This window comes from Lissotriton helveticus, chromosome 9, assembly GCF_964261635.1.
Source record: "Lissotriton helveticus chromosome 9, aLisHel1.1, whole genome shotgun sequence".
Taxonomy (NCBI): Eukaryota; Metazoa; Chordata; class Amphibia; order Caudata; family Salamandridae; genus Lissotriton; species Lissotriton helveticus.
Window position 1 is genome coordinate 226,391,699 of NC_136070.1, and position 16,129 is coordinate 226,407,827.

General features: G+C 45.4%; 1 protein-coding gene across 1 annotated transcript in view; it reads left to right on the forward strand.

The window, feature by feature from the left end:
* Window positions 1–16,129, forward strand: part of INO80 (INO80 complex ATPase subunit) — a 534,228-nt gene that overhangs the window by 173,572 nt on the left and 344,527 nt on the right. The window contains exons 7-8 of the mRNA XM_078659770.1: window positions 10,026–10,234; window positions 14,045–14,098. Of these exons, the coding sequence (XP_078515896.1) occupies window positions 10,026–10,234; window positions 14,045–14,098 (263 nt within the window). The remainder of the gene's footprint in view (window positions 1–10,025; window positions 10,235–14,044; window positions 14,099–16,129) is intronic.

A 16,129-nucleotide genomic window follows, 5' to 3' on the forward strand; every position in this document is an offset into this window, starting at 1 on the left:
CCATTGACGACGATTCCTTTGTCGTCGACCTCTCATAAACCCGTCGACAACGGCATCTTTTCAGCTGGCAGCTGCACCTTTGTCACCTCGTGGGGTAACACACTACTCTGACCTGGGTTTTGCATCTCAAATCCTCCATACTGTCCACTCTGTTATCTAGGTCTGTTAGCGCACAGCTGTTCTGCCTTGACAATCCTCCTTAGTCTTCAAATCGTCATTCATATGACTCACTATGATCTCTTCCAACTGTACTTTGAAACTCCTGAGTTTTCCATTCCCATTATTTTAAGTACACCCCCTTAGCTATCAAAGCCTTCCCCTCTTTGTCAAGTTTCTTTTCAATATATTCAATGACAGCCACTCTCCCCTTTTAGCCCTCTGCCAAATAAGGTGCCCATCTTGTTTCTCCTGCCTGTTCTGATTGTTTACATTTTATCCAACATTGTGAGCAACTACTACTTTATTTTTCATCACATTCTGGTTGAATCTTCAAGTGATTTCATTATGACTACCTCTCTTCTCTTCCCAGGGAGTGCCTTCCCTGTTCTGTCTTTGATATCTCCATCCACAGACTCTCGGACTTGCTATAGTCCAATAAAGTCTCTTTTATGCTTACATCTGCTTTCCTTGTAATTAGAATTCACATGCCTTTTTACCCTAAAATGGTTAGGGGTAGCCAAGTGAAGTACGCCTGCCTCTCTCACCAGCTCAGCGCTACCTTGAAAGTGCCCCCATCACTCTGGTTAGAAAGGGGGGAGGGGAAAGGAGTGGTTCCAACTGCTGGTGCGACTACCTCTTTAGTTGCATAGACCTTCTTAACTTGAGAAGTCTCCTCCACTCCTCCCCTGGCTACCGGGTCACCTGAAGTTGATGGCTGTGGCACGGATTAGTGTAAGTGGGCCTGGTAAACAAGTGTTCACCCACGTATTGTAGTTTTGTTTTTTAAGAGTTCTTTGGACCATGGTTATGTTTTTTCAAAATGTCTTTTTTATTGACAGTTTCTGATAATCACACATATCAACAGTAGTTAGAGAGCATAGATTAGTTAGCAGTGTTTTGCAGTACACAATAGCAATGTAAATTGTTACAGGGCAGTAGCGGTATAAGACATATTGCTCAATACGCCAGTTAGTGTATTGAGCTAACTGACGAATTTACAACAACATTTGTGTGTCACTGATGCTAGGCACTATAATGCATACCATGTGAGTTTCAGTGACAGCAGTGGGAGCTTAATCATGTAGGGGGCAGGTTAGTCTGTTCCTGGTAGGGAACCCCTGAGGGACAGTGGCTATTGCTAATAGATAATGGCAAATAGGTCCTCATACGTCTCTGTCTGGCAGCACAAGGCAGCAGATCTGTATACATCTCTAGCCGCTTGTTGCAATGGGCCAGATCAGACAGTCAGCTTCGTTTTGTGGAGGCTCTGCTCTTTCCCCAGCATTTTGTGAGCTGTTGTTTAGCCAACAGGATCCTCAGGGCCACCCAGGTCCAATACTCCTTCATAATGGTTGCTACCCACCCCAGCAATGTGAGTTTAAGGTCTAGTGTCAGTTCCTGATCAACTATAGTGGATAGCGTGTCTATCACCTCCCTCCAGTACTGATGTATAAATGGGCAGTTCCATGCTAGATGCAGAAAGTCCACTTCCAGCTCCCCGCATTGCATGCACTAAGAGTGTGTTTGTAATCTTATTTTGCGTAGCCTCTTTGGAGTGTGTTATAGCACATGTAAGTATTTGAATGAGTTATGCGGAATCTGCTGCTAGAAGTTAATCGAGCTGCTTGCTTATAGCAGAATTCTGATGTTCGAGGCATATGAGCTGCACACATTATGATGAGCTGGAAACTATAATGCAGCATCTACCTGATAAATATAAAAATAGGGCCAATGAACTCATACAATAGGGTAAAACTATCACCAATACCTCCATCCGTTGTGCCCTAGATGCCGCAGATACTGCTTCAAGGGCAATTAACACCAGCGTCCTTTTGCATAGGCATGCCTGGCTACGTATTTCAGGTTTCAAACCTGAAGTCCAAAATTCCATCCTTAACCAGCCATTTGATGAAAAACACCTGTTTGGCCCTAATGTCGATATATCTTTAGAGAAGATGAAAAAAGATACAGACACAGCGAAATCTATGGGATCCTTGCAGTCGCAAGCTCCCAGACGTTCCTTTCGCCGCTCATCTTACAGAGGCAACACAAGAGGCTACTCCTCCGATAACCCCTCCACTTCTTACAAGACCCCTAGCCAATCCACCTTCACTAGGGGCTACCAAAGAGGGGGTTACAGGGGTAACAATAACAAAGGCAGAGGCAAGACTAACAACTCCCACTCTGCCTCCACCCCTACCCAATGACTTTCCTCCACTTCCCCCTCACCATTCCACTCCAGTGGGGGGAAGACTACAACAATTCCTTCCTGCCTGGACCAACATCACATCAGACAGGTGGGTACGACAAATTATTCAATCAGGTTACTGTCTAGAACTAACGTCTACCTCCCCAATCATACCCAAACAGCTTCCAATGTTACAAGAGCATCTACTACTGCTAAAGCAGGAAGTAATATCTCTACTCAAAAAAAGTGCAACAGAACTAGTTCTTCTGCACCATCAAAACAAGGGAGTTTACTCCCTATACTTTCTTATCCCAAAGAAGGACGGCTCTCTAAGGCATATTCTAGACCTCAGACCCCTAAACATATACATACAGTCAGACCATTTTCACATGGTCAAACTCCAACAAATCCTTCCTCTTCTGTTACAAAACGACTTACTTGCTACTCTAGACCTCAAGGACGCATACTTCCACATTCCTATTCACAAGGCTCACAGGAAGTATCTCCGGTTTGTGGTAGACGATCAGCACTATCAATTCAAGGTACTCCCTTTCGGAGTCACAACAGCACCAAGAGTATTCACCAAGTGCCTAGCAGTAGTGGCAGCACACCTAAGAAGACAACACATCCCGTTTTTTTCTCGCAGCCGCAGACAGTAGCAGAAAGAGCTCTTCATACCCTAGATGTCAAAAGAGCATTGTTATACTACACTTTGAGAACACAACAACTTTTTGTGTCTTTCTCACCACCACACAAGGGTTACCTTATATCAAAATCTGGGTTAGCTAGATGGATTGTCAAAGACATACAGATTTGCTACCACAAAGCTAAACGTACGTTATCTGTTCCTCCTAAAGCCCACTCTACAAGGAAAATTGGGGCTTCAATGGCATTTTTAGGGAACAGTCCCTTAGATGACATCTGCAAAGCAGCTACATGGTCTACACTGCTTACATTCACCAAACGCTATTGTGTAGATGTGAAAACTAAACAACAAGCTACTTTGGGCCAGGTTGTTCTCAAAACACTATTTCAAACTACTGCAACAGATACGGGAGGTTGCCGCTAAGAGTGGGCACTGCTATACAATCTATGCACAGTGTGCAATCTGCAGCTCATATGCCTTGAACGGAAAATGCTACTTACCAGTGTGCATCTGTTCTTGGCATGTAGAGCTGCAGTGTTGCACACGCCCACCCGCCTCATCGGCTACCTTTATCTGTTCCAGTATTATCCTAATTAGATACAACTTACATGGACATCCTTCAATTTCTTGCAAAGCTCCATCATTTCTCTAATGGCGAAAAACAATCTGAGGATGGAGCCGATGCCCATGCGCAATTTGGTCCAAAGGAGGAGTCACCTATCTCGTGACTTCCAAAGAACTTTTCAGGACAAAAACAAGTGCAAACATCCGGGCCCAACACTAGGTGGCGATCTATGCACAGTATGCAACTCTGCAGCTCTACATGCCAAGAACAGATGCACACAGGTAAGTAGCATTTTCCTTCTTATCCGTGAGCTGGGTCTGTAGTGTATTTTCCCACACTGCCTTGGAGTTCTTAACTATTATGGAGGCCTTGGTCTGTGCTGCAGTAGAACAGTTTGTCACCAATTTCCTAGCCAACCTAGCTGTCAGCAGAGGTTTCCGTGGTTTAAAGGGGAGGGGTTCTAGTGGGAAGCTAGGTGTATTGTCTTGGTCCGCGTCCCTGAGGCAGTAGCAAATGAAGGCAACTAGATGTGTGTGGTGTGCAATCTGGACAAAGAAAGCTTTGGCAAGGAAGGCCCCACCCTGATACTGGTTGCCCCAATACTTTATTTGTGCTTTTTTTCAGTTGCGCTAGGATCTTGCCTTCACGTGTGATAGGCAGACATGGATAATGTTCTATGCCCGTGTCGTGCAGAATATGGTATTGATTTTAGTGGCACATGAGTGAGTCGGTTGCTAAATAGTGTTGAGAGCGGAATTAACACGCATGTTCAGTCTCCATCGACAGATAAGGCATATATAGCGCACAGTTAACAGAGTGCAAATTCTGTTGCTGCAAATCCACCTTGGCTATAGAGTAATGTCAGCGTCTCCTAGGGCATGCTTGGTAGCTTTTTAACCAATGCCAGCCATACTAGGAGCGAGCACAATGTGCGAAAAAACTCCCTGGTGAGGGGAGCAGGTATATTTGTGACGTAGTATAAAAATTCAGTTAGGATCACCAATTTGCCTATCGCAATGCGGCCTACGATTGATAATGGGAATTTAATCCAATATTCTATTTTGTTCTAGAGATTGAAGTTCACTTTGCTGTAATTCTCCCTGAAGTGCACTGGGTTCCTGCTAACCATGTCCCCAGTGGCAATGCTCTTTCCCTAAAACAAGGGAATTGTTCAATTGTTTCGCAATTGGCAAGACCTTCAGCAACTTTGTAAGTCCCTAGTAAATGGTACCCCTCGGACTTAGGGCATGGGGACTAAAGAGTGCCCGTAGGGCTGCAGAAAGTGTTGTGCTACCCTAAAGGACCCACCACCAAACTCATGCAGACTGCCATTGCAGGCAGCGTGAAATGGTGGAGACAAATGTGAAAACATGACATGGCACACACCCTATGTGCCATGCCCACAGACACTGTGTGCAATATATGTAAGTCATCCCTACAGTAGGCCTTATAGCCCTAAAGCAAAGTGCATTATATTACATGTGGCGACATATCTGCATGAGCAGATATGCCTGTGTGCTGTCTAGTTTAATTTCTAGGTAGTACGAGTGAACAGGGGAGCCATCTTAAGTATATGTATTGGGCACTGGGCATTACGAGTTTCCCAGCTGCATGATGGCTTCACTGAAATACACGGTGTTTGGTATCAAACACCTTGTCTTGATAAATCCATACTGATTCCAGTAGTGGATTTATTAAATACATGGCACCCAGAGGGCACCTTAGAGGTGCCCCCTTAAAACCTACCAGCCTCTTAGTGTGCTGGCTGACCGGTATCGTCCAGCCTGTCACCACAGACATGTTTCTGACTCCCTGCAGTGAAAGCCTGTGCTCTCTGCGGCCAGGAGCAATGCTTGCTCTGGAGGAAGGCTTTCACACCTCCTCCAGCAGGATGCCTAGTGAATCTGCAAACCAAGGCCAGGTACTTCAAAGCCCCTGCCGCCTTTGATATGCGTCCCCGGTTTCCCCCAGACCTGGGAGAAGCCACTCCCTGCCCTGAGGCCCATTTGGCACCAGGACAGGCGGTAAATTAGCTATGCTAGGAGGCTTGGTGCAATTCCAGGCAATTCACCCTCCTTTTGTGTGATTTTAGTGGAATTAGGAACTCTGAGACAGGGTTATACCCACTCCCCACAGGAAGTGATCATATAGGGGGCGTAGTGGCCCCAAAGGTAAGTAGCCCATTGACTCCTACCCTTCAATCCCATCAACCCCCATGAACTCAATATTTAAGTGGCCCCCTGACACCAGGTATTTAGATCCGTCTGACTGAAGAAAGAAGAGAGGAAGCAGTGAGAACTGCGTACTGCTGGTGAACTTTGGCGCCAAATCCTGCCTTCCTGCTCCTGACCTGACAATCGTGATAACCCAACTCATCCTGCAGCTGGACAGCCTCCAAAAGCCTCGGAGGGCTCCAGCACTTCGCCAAGCCATCAGCATCTCCCTTGAAGTGGAGGCGCCACTTGCCTGCAGGCACCAACCACAAGGTCTGGTTCACCGTTCTGCTGCTTATCGGGTATACCAATGTGGAAGCTGCCCAGGAGGAGGTCGGCGTGCTCCAGGAGGTCAGATCTGTCTCCCCACTAAGTGTGAAGACGCCAGGAACAACCGTACTCGGGGTACCAGACCCCTTGCGGGCAGCCAAAGTTTGTTTGAGTCGATTCTGGACTCCCTCGCCAAAATGAGCGACCAGCCGACGAGGGACGTCCGCATTGCAGAAGCCAGCACTGATAGTGTCCAGCTGTCCTGTTTTGCTCCATCTATGCCGGTCTAACTGAAAACTATGAGTGCCTTTGACGCACCGGCCCAGCTGAACAAAATCCTCTGCGTCCGAGCTCCCAGCCCCGGGTGTGCGACAACCTAATGAGCTCCTCCGCTCCAAGGACCCTCATGAACTGGGGCCACCATTGGGAGTTCGTGGACTTATCCCCAAGCCCCCCTACAGCCTGTTTTCTGGGTGGCATACTGTGTAGCGCGCAAGGCTACCAACTCGTCCAGCACTTCTGCACCCGGAAGCTCCAGAGCAGGTAAACCCGAACAGCTGGTGGTACTTTGGACCTTGGCCCTCTAGCACCTTTTGATTGATATCCTGAAAAGTACTTACCCAATTACAAAATTCTTGGTGTTAAAATATATATGAAAATACTTGTTTTTTCTTTCTAAACTGGGCTTGAGTTTGTGTCTCATCTATTGACTGTGTGTGTTCAAAATGCTTAACACTACCCTCTTATATCCCTAAACTGATTGTCTACACTCCCACAAAATGGAAACATTTGGGATTATTAATTTAATCCCTGTAGGTCAGTAAGGGTCGTCTGGACTTTCTATATAGTGTACCTCTTTTTGGTACACTACATAAAAAGCCAGCTTCCTACACTGATATTTTTTGACTGATGTTCACAGGGTCCCGGCTAATCAGGCCCCAGTGCCAGTGCTCTTTTCAGAAAGTAAGGTAAAATGGTATAATAGTAACACAATTGTTATATACTCAGGACTCCTGGGACCGAGGGAATGGGTTTCAAAGAGGGTCCCTAAGGGCTGCAGCGGGTATTATGTCACATTTAGGGACCTCCATACAAATCGCATGCAGCCTGTCATTGCAGACTGGGTGCCACAGTGCAAATAATGTGTGAGAACACAACATGGCACATTCTCTGTGTGCCACTGCAAAGTCACTGCATGTAATATATGTAAGTCACTCCTATACCTGACCTTGTAACCCTAAGGCAGGGAGTATTATATTACATTTTAGGGTGTATCTGCATGAGCAGACATACCCCTGTGCTGTCTAATTCAATTACTAGATGGTAAAAGTGAGCAGAGAAGCCATCTTAAGTAAATATACTGAGCACTGGTCATTACGAGTTCCCCAGCTACATGATTGCTTTACTGAAACCTTTTCTCAATAAATCTGTATTATTGCCAGTACAAGATATATTATGACATGCACCCAGAGGGCATCTTAGAGGTATCCCCTGAAAAACCAAGCACTATATAGATGCTGACTGGTATCGTCCAGCATGCCGCTACAGACATATTTCTGACTCCCTGTAGGTGAGAACCCACGATCTCTGAGGCCAGAAACAATGCCTTTTCTGGAGAAAGGTATTCACACCTCCTCCAGGAGGATGGCTAGTGATTTAGCATATCAAGGCCAGGGACTTCAAAGCCCCTGCCACCTTTGATAGGTGACCCCAGTTTCCCCCAGACCTGGGAGATGCCACCCCCCCCCCCTGCTCTGAGGTCCATTTGGCACCAGGACAGGTGGGAAAACAACTATGCAAGTAGGTGTGTTGTACCACCAGGTTAGTCACACTCTTGAGGTGAGCTTCCTGATGTACTCCATAAAGAAAGGATTCCACCATCTTGTTCATGGTGGAATTAGGAATTCTGGGACGGAGTTATGTCCACTCCCCCCAGGAAGTGGTCGTATAGGTGGTGCTCTTAACACCCCTAAACTTAGCATTTAGATGGCCCCCTGACACCATGAGTTCAGCTTTGCTTGACTAAAGAAGAAGGATGACGAAGAAGAGCCAAAGAATGCAAGAACTGTGGACTTATTGTTAAACCCGATCTGATTTCTTCTGTCTTCTGATAATTGAAAAGACCTGACTCGTCCTGCAGCTATGCATCCTGCAAAAGCCTAGGATGCCTGCTAGCACTCCAACCAACCAGCTAGCATCTCCCTTGCAGTGGAGGAGTCACTTTGCTGCAGGCACCGACCCCATCAAGCCGGTACACCGTTCTGCTGACCACCGGGTTCACTGAAGCTTCAGCCACCCACTAACAGGTCACCCTGCTCCAGGAGATCAGATCCGTCTCTCCACCAAGGTTGGAGATGCCAGAACCCCAGGAGCCGCCATGCACCAATACCTGGGGTACCAGAGCCCTAGCAGCTACGAAGGCTTGTTCAGCGTCCAGCCTGGACAACAACACCGCCACAGCAAACGTACCAACGTGGGATGTGAGCACCAGAGAGTCCATCGTCGAGAGTTGACCTGCTGTCCTGTTTTGTCTCCAACACAGGTAACCCGCTGGACAAAGCACATCTGCACACAAGCTTCACAGCCCAACTTCGAGCCTGCCGACAGTGCACCCTTGCTACAAAGACCTTCAAGAGTTGAGCCCCCCTTTGGGTTCTGCCCAACTGGTCCCCCAATTGCAACCTTTTTCCCATTTACTTCAGCGGTAGCATTCAAGGCTACCCTTGTGACAAGCACCTCTGCATCCAGACACACCAGGGCAGGTAAACCATAACAGCTGGTGGTTCTAAGGACCTTGACCCATCCTTACTTTAAGTTCAGAAGAACAGCCCTGTAACTCGATTGCAATTAACCTTTTGCAGTTTAAGTTTCTCCCATAGGATAACATTACCGCGTTCGAGGCTTATGCCTCAAATCTGAAAGCTTTATTTTCTGTGTTTCTGAAAATTGCTAACTCAAAAAAGTACTTACCTAATCTTGTAGAATTTGGTGTCCCAAAATTATAAAATCTTTATTTTTTTCTAAACTAGTGTTGGATTTCCTTATTGAGTGCGTGTCTCATTTATTGATTCTGTGTGTGCAACCAGTGGATAACATTTCCCTCTGATATGTCCAAGGCTGCTCGACCACACCACCACAAATAGGGCACCTTGGGATTGTTAAAGCAAGCCCCTATGCACTTGTAGGGGATCTCTCGGCTCTTTGAACAGTACACCTAATTTTGGTACACTATATAGAGAGCCAGCTTCCCACACATGTCACCTGTCGCAGAAAGGATACACAAATTCCTCTTTTGTTGGGAGTAAATTGCATCCTACAAGTGGGTCCTAGCCTTAGTCATGGTGGCACAGACGGTGTTACGAAACTTGTTTCAAACATCTGCCTTACCCACATGCTAGCCACTGGTTGTAGAGGGTACTACTTTAATAAGCATATGTATCTACAGCCACATGTGCTCCCAATGAAAAGTGCTACTAAACCTATAAGCATTTATTTGTACTGTGTAGTGCTGTAGATGCAGGTGTGTGTATGTGCATATATATATAATATACACCCTCCCCTCCCATAATAAAAATGAGAAGTCAGCATACCCTCCCCTCCCATAATAGAAGTCAGCAGTGCCATAGTGCTAGTCCTTCCCTGTAAATCTTGTTGTTGATCTAAAGATAGCGAGGGGGTGGAAGATCCAAGGCTGGGGACTGAACGCAGTTAGTTTAATGGAATATAATGTTTTTTTGATCATTCCAATTTACTGACCCATGAAGCAGTTTGTTGTTATCATGGAGGCACATGCCCCTTGAACAGCCTTTTCTGATTAATCCACCATCAAGCTCAAGGGAGGTATTGTATTTTTTTAATTTTGCGCAAGCAATCTGACACATTTCTGAGAGCTCATCATGCATGATTGTTATTGCACTATTTTGCTTAGCCTCTTGAAGGGAAAGTAAAATTGACTGGTATTGTAATAATTTGTTCTCTCTGTAGCCAAGTTAAGAAAAGTGAAGAAGAAACGACGTCGAGAAGAAGATTTTTCAGATGATGAATATCCCCGACGTCACCATCTCAGAGTCTTCGCCAAGTTTTCTCATGATGCACCCACACCATTGTTAAAGAAAAAACACCTTACTATTGAGCAGTTGACTGCACGTCGACGTAAGGTGTGGCTCACCATTGTAAAAAAAGAATTGCCAAAGGTAAGTTTCAATGCTGCTGGCTGAAAAAAATGATGTTTTTCGTATAGAGCACTCCACAGTTTTCCCTTCTCTAAATGCCGTAAATAATAGATGTTACAATGTCCCAATAATATGGTTGTCAATTTACTGACCTCGAAAAGATGGAAGGTTGAGTTGACCTTGCTAGAATTTGACCTTGTGGTTGGCATATCACAGTACATGTTAGGGATGCTATGGTATTTTTAATTTATTTATATAACATTGAATCCGAAGAGTTAAAAAATGAATGAATACAATTATGGTATAATGTAGTAGTAGTAATAAAGCACCACCCTGGCAATAAAAATTGAGTATTGACCATCTGCAGCTATTTGAACTGATCGTCCTATTCACAAAACATTTACCCCAGTTGAAATGTGGATTTGTAGAAAGTGTGTAAATGTTGGATGAGCAAAGTTACATGTGTATTCTCGTCAATAGAAACACATCTGCAAAAGTGCTGCATGCTGTTTCATAGCTGGGGTTGGAAGGCTACGTTGTGGGAGACGAAGTTTGCTTCAATCCTAGCTCCCTTTTCAGGTGTCGCCTAGGCAGCGAATGCGTGCTCTTTTCAAGACGTGCTGTAATTACAATATGGACTTCAAGAACCGCCCATCATTTTGATTGGGTCCTCTTACTTTCTTTTGTAAATTCCAGCTTTTGTTTGGTGAATACACTTGCTAGTCTTACCTTGTTGACTTTTTAGCCTCTCATCAGGACTGCCCCTGTTACATGTGTCCTTATTCTCACTGGTATTTATGATGGTCTATGAGCACTCTTTTTATTTTTTATTTTTTTGCTTGCCAGCTGCTCAACAACAACACGCTTCTCTTATCTTGTATTTACGGGCTTTTTTAGACCCTGGAACTGAGTTCAACCATTGCCAGCTTCCGTCTTTATTTTTACAGTCACAATCGCTTTGCGAAGATCTTGTCTACAAGAAACATTTTTTGTGGCTTGCCGGCTGCTCGGCAGTGACACGCTTCTCTTGTCTTGCCGTGGAGCGCCTGAGGCATTCCAGCTCCTCTCACTCCCCTTTGTGCCTGTTGCTTCCGTCCCCGTCCCTCACTCTTCTTTGACAACTTGGGCTTGTTTTCAGTTTACTTTGGTAGTAGTTGGCTTGTTCTAGGATTATTCTCATGGTGGATTGCTCTCCATTGAGACGTGTAAACACTTCCATAAATAGGTGGAATGGGTATCTTTCCTGACTCTTCCCTTTCTGACTTTGCTGTAAGATCTTGGTGGTCCGTATTAGCTGTGTCGTTATCAGTGGAGACCTGATCCACTGGTCTCTATCCAGCAGCTGCATCAGTTCAGCTGCTGTCAGCCAAGAGCCACCTGGCCTGTAACTGTGTCACAAGCATTGCACCACCTACAGCGCCCTCTGCCCCGCCCTCCCGAGCACCCTGCTCTGCTCCCGGGGCCCAGGTCCAGTACTGAGCTGCTGTGTTGTTGAAGAGGACTGGGCGTGCTGGACTCTGGCTGCCAAATGATCTCCAGCTCCAGGCGCTTGTCGCTGCACAAGGCAATAATGAGGGTGATGAGTATGACCCACTGCTCCCCTCCTCACCTATCGCTATAGGACAGTCAGTTCGCAGTTGCATTCTGCTCCCAATACAACACTATAGTTCTTTATTGGCATTGTTAAACTTAGAAGTGTTCTTAGAGTTTCTTGTTTACAGTGTTTATATTTGTTGGGTGCTTATTTTCAACGTTAGCGAAAGGAATGACACAGATTTTTTGTGTATCCTACAAGTATGGTGAATGTTTTCACCTCTGGCAATGTCAACCTTCTGTGTTGCTATTCTTTTAGGTTGTCATTAGTTGCTAGGTAGTCAACATTTTTATACCATCTTAACGGTTTTACATAGGAGGATGGTGATTAGTCCAGCACTTAGTTTTCATTTGGTTGTGACAGAACTGCCATGTTTGCATGTTACATGTAAACAAATATTAAGTGGGTGAAGGTAATGAGGCTGTTGCTCATGCAATTCCTCTAGTGCGTCCATGTTTTCAGAGTATTTTACATTTCTGTTTTATAAATTGCATCCTATCTCTTCACTTTATATAACATTTAATCAGAAGTATTTTAGTTGCATTTGTTTTTACTAGAGCTTTCCACGCACCACTTCTAGGCACTTCAGTAGGTGGTCGGAAATTCGGCGGTGGTCATAGTTTGGGCAGTGCCAAGCAGGGTCGGATCTGAAGTAGTGACGATCTTGCGCAAGAGATGAAATTTAGGCTTGGCCCAGAGAGCAGCAAATTTCAATAGTATGAAGGGTTCTGCAAATCAGGGGAGGTCTGGAGCTGCAGCTATCGCAGCCGCCTTTACCCCTCCACTGCTGTATCCATGAACAATGCTATGCTCTTCGCCACCACTCGAGATTTTGGGCGATAGTAAGCAGTGAGTGTTGTTTTGTGATTCGCGCACACACTGCAGTCACATCTGTGGATTGAGGCTTTTCTCTTCTCCGCTTTCTGCAGTCAGTGACACAGATTATCACTTTGGCAGAGGTCTGCTTTCAGAAGCATGAAAGGAAGGCAATATTTCGGCTATGACTGTTTTCAAGTTAGTGGGTTTGAAATATTCAGCAATTGTTTTCAAAGCTATGTACATTGTTTCCCATAATCACGCCATTCTCCCTTTCAGTGTGAGGGATTTTGTTTGTCTGAAGAGATGTTTACAGATAGGATATGTAGAACCTCATCGCTGCTTTCGCCCACTGCCCCTTTCAAATCTCACTCTTACTGACACTACCCCCTCTCATCTCACAACTCAACTAGCCCCTCTCATCCCTCCCTCACACTCCCTGTCTCCTCTCTATACTGCCTACTCACACATGCTACCTTCCTCTACCACCTCGTACTTGTAAAAGTCCAACTCTCGCCTCCCCCTATACCTCCGACTCATCTCTCTCTCTTTCGTACTCTTGCTCATACCTCTTTATTGCTCTCTCATGCCACTCCCATATAAGTTCACTTCAGATCTTATAGCACAATTTCTTCCCGTGCCTTTTCAACATTTCTGGCCCTCAAATGAATGCTCTCCTCCTCTTCTTAGGGCCTCCTCTGCGTGCACAAGTGCTCCCTCAGCATCACCAACGTACCACCTAAGTATCATTCAGCATCACCTGCGCATCATTCAGCATCAACTGCGCATCACCCCTGCAATAGCACGCCACCACCTCAGTCTGCCCTCGGAATTTGGCATCTGTTAATTCTCCCCTAGTGTCCGTCTACTGCTCGTGTTGTAATTCAGGCACTATTTCCCAACCTCCACCCTCCCGTTGTTTTTGCCCCCTCCCCAATAACAAAAAAGAAGCTATAACAAACGAGCATTAGAACAGACAGGAAGAAGTTGCCAGCATTGCACGGACAAAAAAACTAGGAAAACATTTTTTATGTTTATATTTTTTATGTTGAGTTATTTTATTATTAGGGTTGTTCAGCTGTACATAATGTCTTCTTGGTTATATGTAAGGTACAAAAGTGCTTATAACACTTTATCATAACTTTTCAACCTGCTGCACAGTAGCCTCGCTACTTTACAACATCGCTTAAAGACATTGGCAAATCCAATAGCTCTGGCTAAACACTTATAAGGTTTCAAAAGTGAGACCTATTGGCTACGCCAATGCTTAGCATTGGCACAGGTAACATTGCCCATGGCTAAGATGGGTCATTGCTGACCGCAGTGATCTGTGCTATTACAAACCGAATGAAAAGTAAACAAGTGGCATTTTTTTCTTAATGTGTTTTCAATGTCTTTTCCCTTTTTATTTTTAAATTCAGGCCTACAAGCAAAAAGCATCAGCTCACAATATGTTTCTCTCAAACAGCAGAAAGGTAAGTTTGCAGTATTTTTATGCTGTCAGTTTAGCCAACAGCGTCTCCAGGTTCATCAGGTCTAGACTTCTTTTAGTTGCCAGCAAAGAAGACTTACATTGGCATTGGCTTGCAAGGCTATTTAGAATTTCTGTCATTATTTTCTTGACCGCATAGCTTTTACTGTTAAATGTGACTGGGTAGACTAGTTGTTTTGGCGTTAACTAAGACCTTTGATATTTTTTAAATGTATTATGTACATACCGATATAGGCTTTAAGGTATCCCTCTCCATTAATTGGTCTGTTTGTGTGTCATTCAAATTTGTCATATACCCAACACAGCATACAGCATGGGGCAGTGGCAGTGCATCAGCCCACTTCAGCTATTGGTTGACTTACTGTTTGTTATAGTGTTCTGCTCTTTCATAAGGACCTCATCGTAACACTAAGTAGTTCTCTTCAAAACCAGAGTCCACTATGGCAATGTGTGCTTTTTGAGGCCAAAAATATCTTTTTTTATAGCCCTTTTTTTAGTATTGTCGAGGGCTCAGCAGATCCTTCAACTTTAACATTTTTCTAAACTCAGCACAAAAGAAAACAACCATTGACAAGACAGGAAGCCAACAGTAGGCCTATTGGTTTTGCTAGTGCTTGTTATTTTTAGTGTCTTTTTTTGTTTTGTTTTGGTAGGTAAAAAAAATCACTATTAGCACATATCACTTTTTGTTCTTTGTACACAATGCTCCTTTCACTTGCATCTGTACAGACTGCTAGTGGATAGTAGAACCCTAATTCAATGTAACAAAAATGGCATAAATGAATTCCGCATAGAGATGCAGACATGCATGTTTCACTCTTGTAAAGATGGCACACTGTGAAGAAAGAAAATAACTCTAACCTCTATTTCCAAAAGTAAAAAAAGCATTAATGTGCTGAAGGGTATAATGGTAATTAATGTTTTGCAGCGTGAATCTTTCTGGATTCACTATGCTGTGCATATTCCGCAATCTGGTGGTTGGGTCCGGAATCGTAGTCTTTTTTCTCTCTTTTTTTTTTTTTTGTCGTAGCCCAGGTGGGCGTCGACGTCCCACCATTTGGTGTCCTTTCGGTGACGTCGGCGTGCTTCCGGCGGAAGCTACCACCCTTGGGCGCCATCTTCAGATTCTTTTTTCCGCCGTTGGGTCTGGATCGTCGCGTGAAGCTCCAGAAGTTTTGGAGGAGGAAAGAAGAAAATACAGCAAAAATTCACAGGTGAAGACCTAAGAACATCGACAGAAGAGGACCTTTAGTGAGGAGACGACGAAGAAAGGAGAGAACTTCGAAATCTTCGACCTCCTCGAAGGAATGCGCACACAGGGGGCCCCTGAGCGCAGGGATGTACAAGACGCCATTTAAATTCTGCAAGAACTGCCACCACAAGTTCGCACAGAAGGACCAGCACCCAGTCTGCAACCTCTGCCTGCCAATTGACCATGAAAGCAGAGACTGCAACACCTGCTCCGTCTTCAAGCCGAAGACACTCCGAATTCGAGAAGGACAGAGGACGGCTCACCACACGATGCAGGGCAAGGGCCAAGCCCCGACGCTCTATGAACTTGGCCTCTCCACCGACGATGAGGACAACATCGCCGAAGGACCAGATGACTTCACGGTCGCTGAGACCGATAAGAGTACGCCTGAGAAGGTAGGAGAGTCTACGACCCCGAAAACTCCCACAGGGCCTCGAAAACCTGAGGCAGACCCTCGAAGGTCAGAGCACAGAGCCTCGAAAGGAGCACCGGCGCCGAGCAAATCGACGACCGAAGCTGCATCCTCCGAAAAAGAGCCCAGCGGATCCTCCGAGAAGGACTCCCGGAGGCAGAAGACCAGCGAAAAGCAAAGGTCATCGAAGCAAGCCCCCGAAAAAGGGCCTTCGACTTCGACGTCGAAAGAAAAAGAGCCGAAGAAAGCTTCGACGTCGACGACGGCGCCGAAAAGGGCGGCCGAAACACTCGACGACGAACAGGCCGCAGAAATGCAGAGAAAAAAGAGAAGGCTCGAGGCCGAAATGG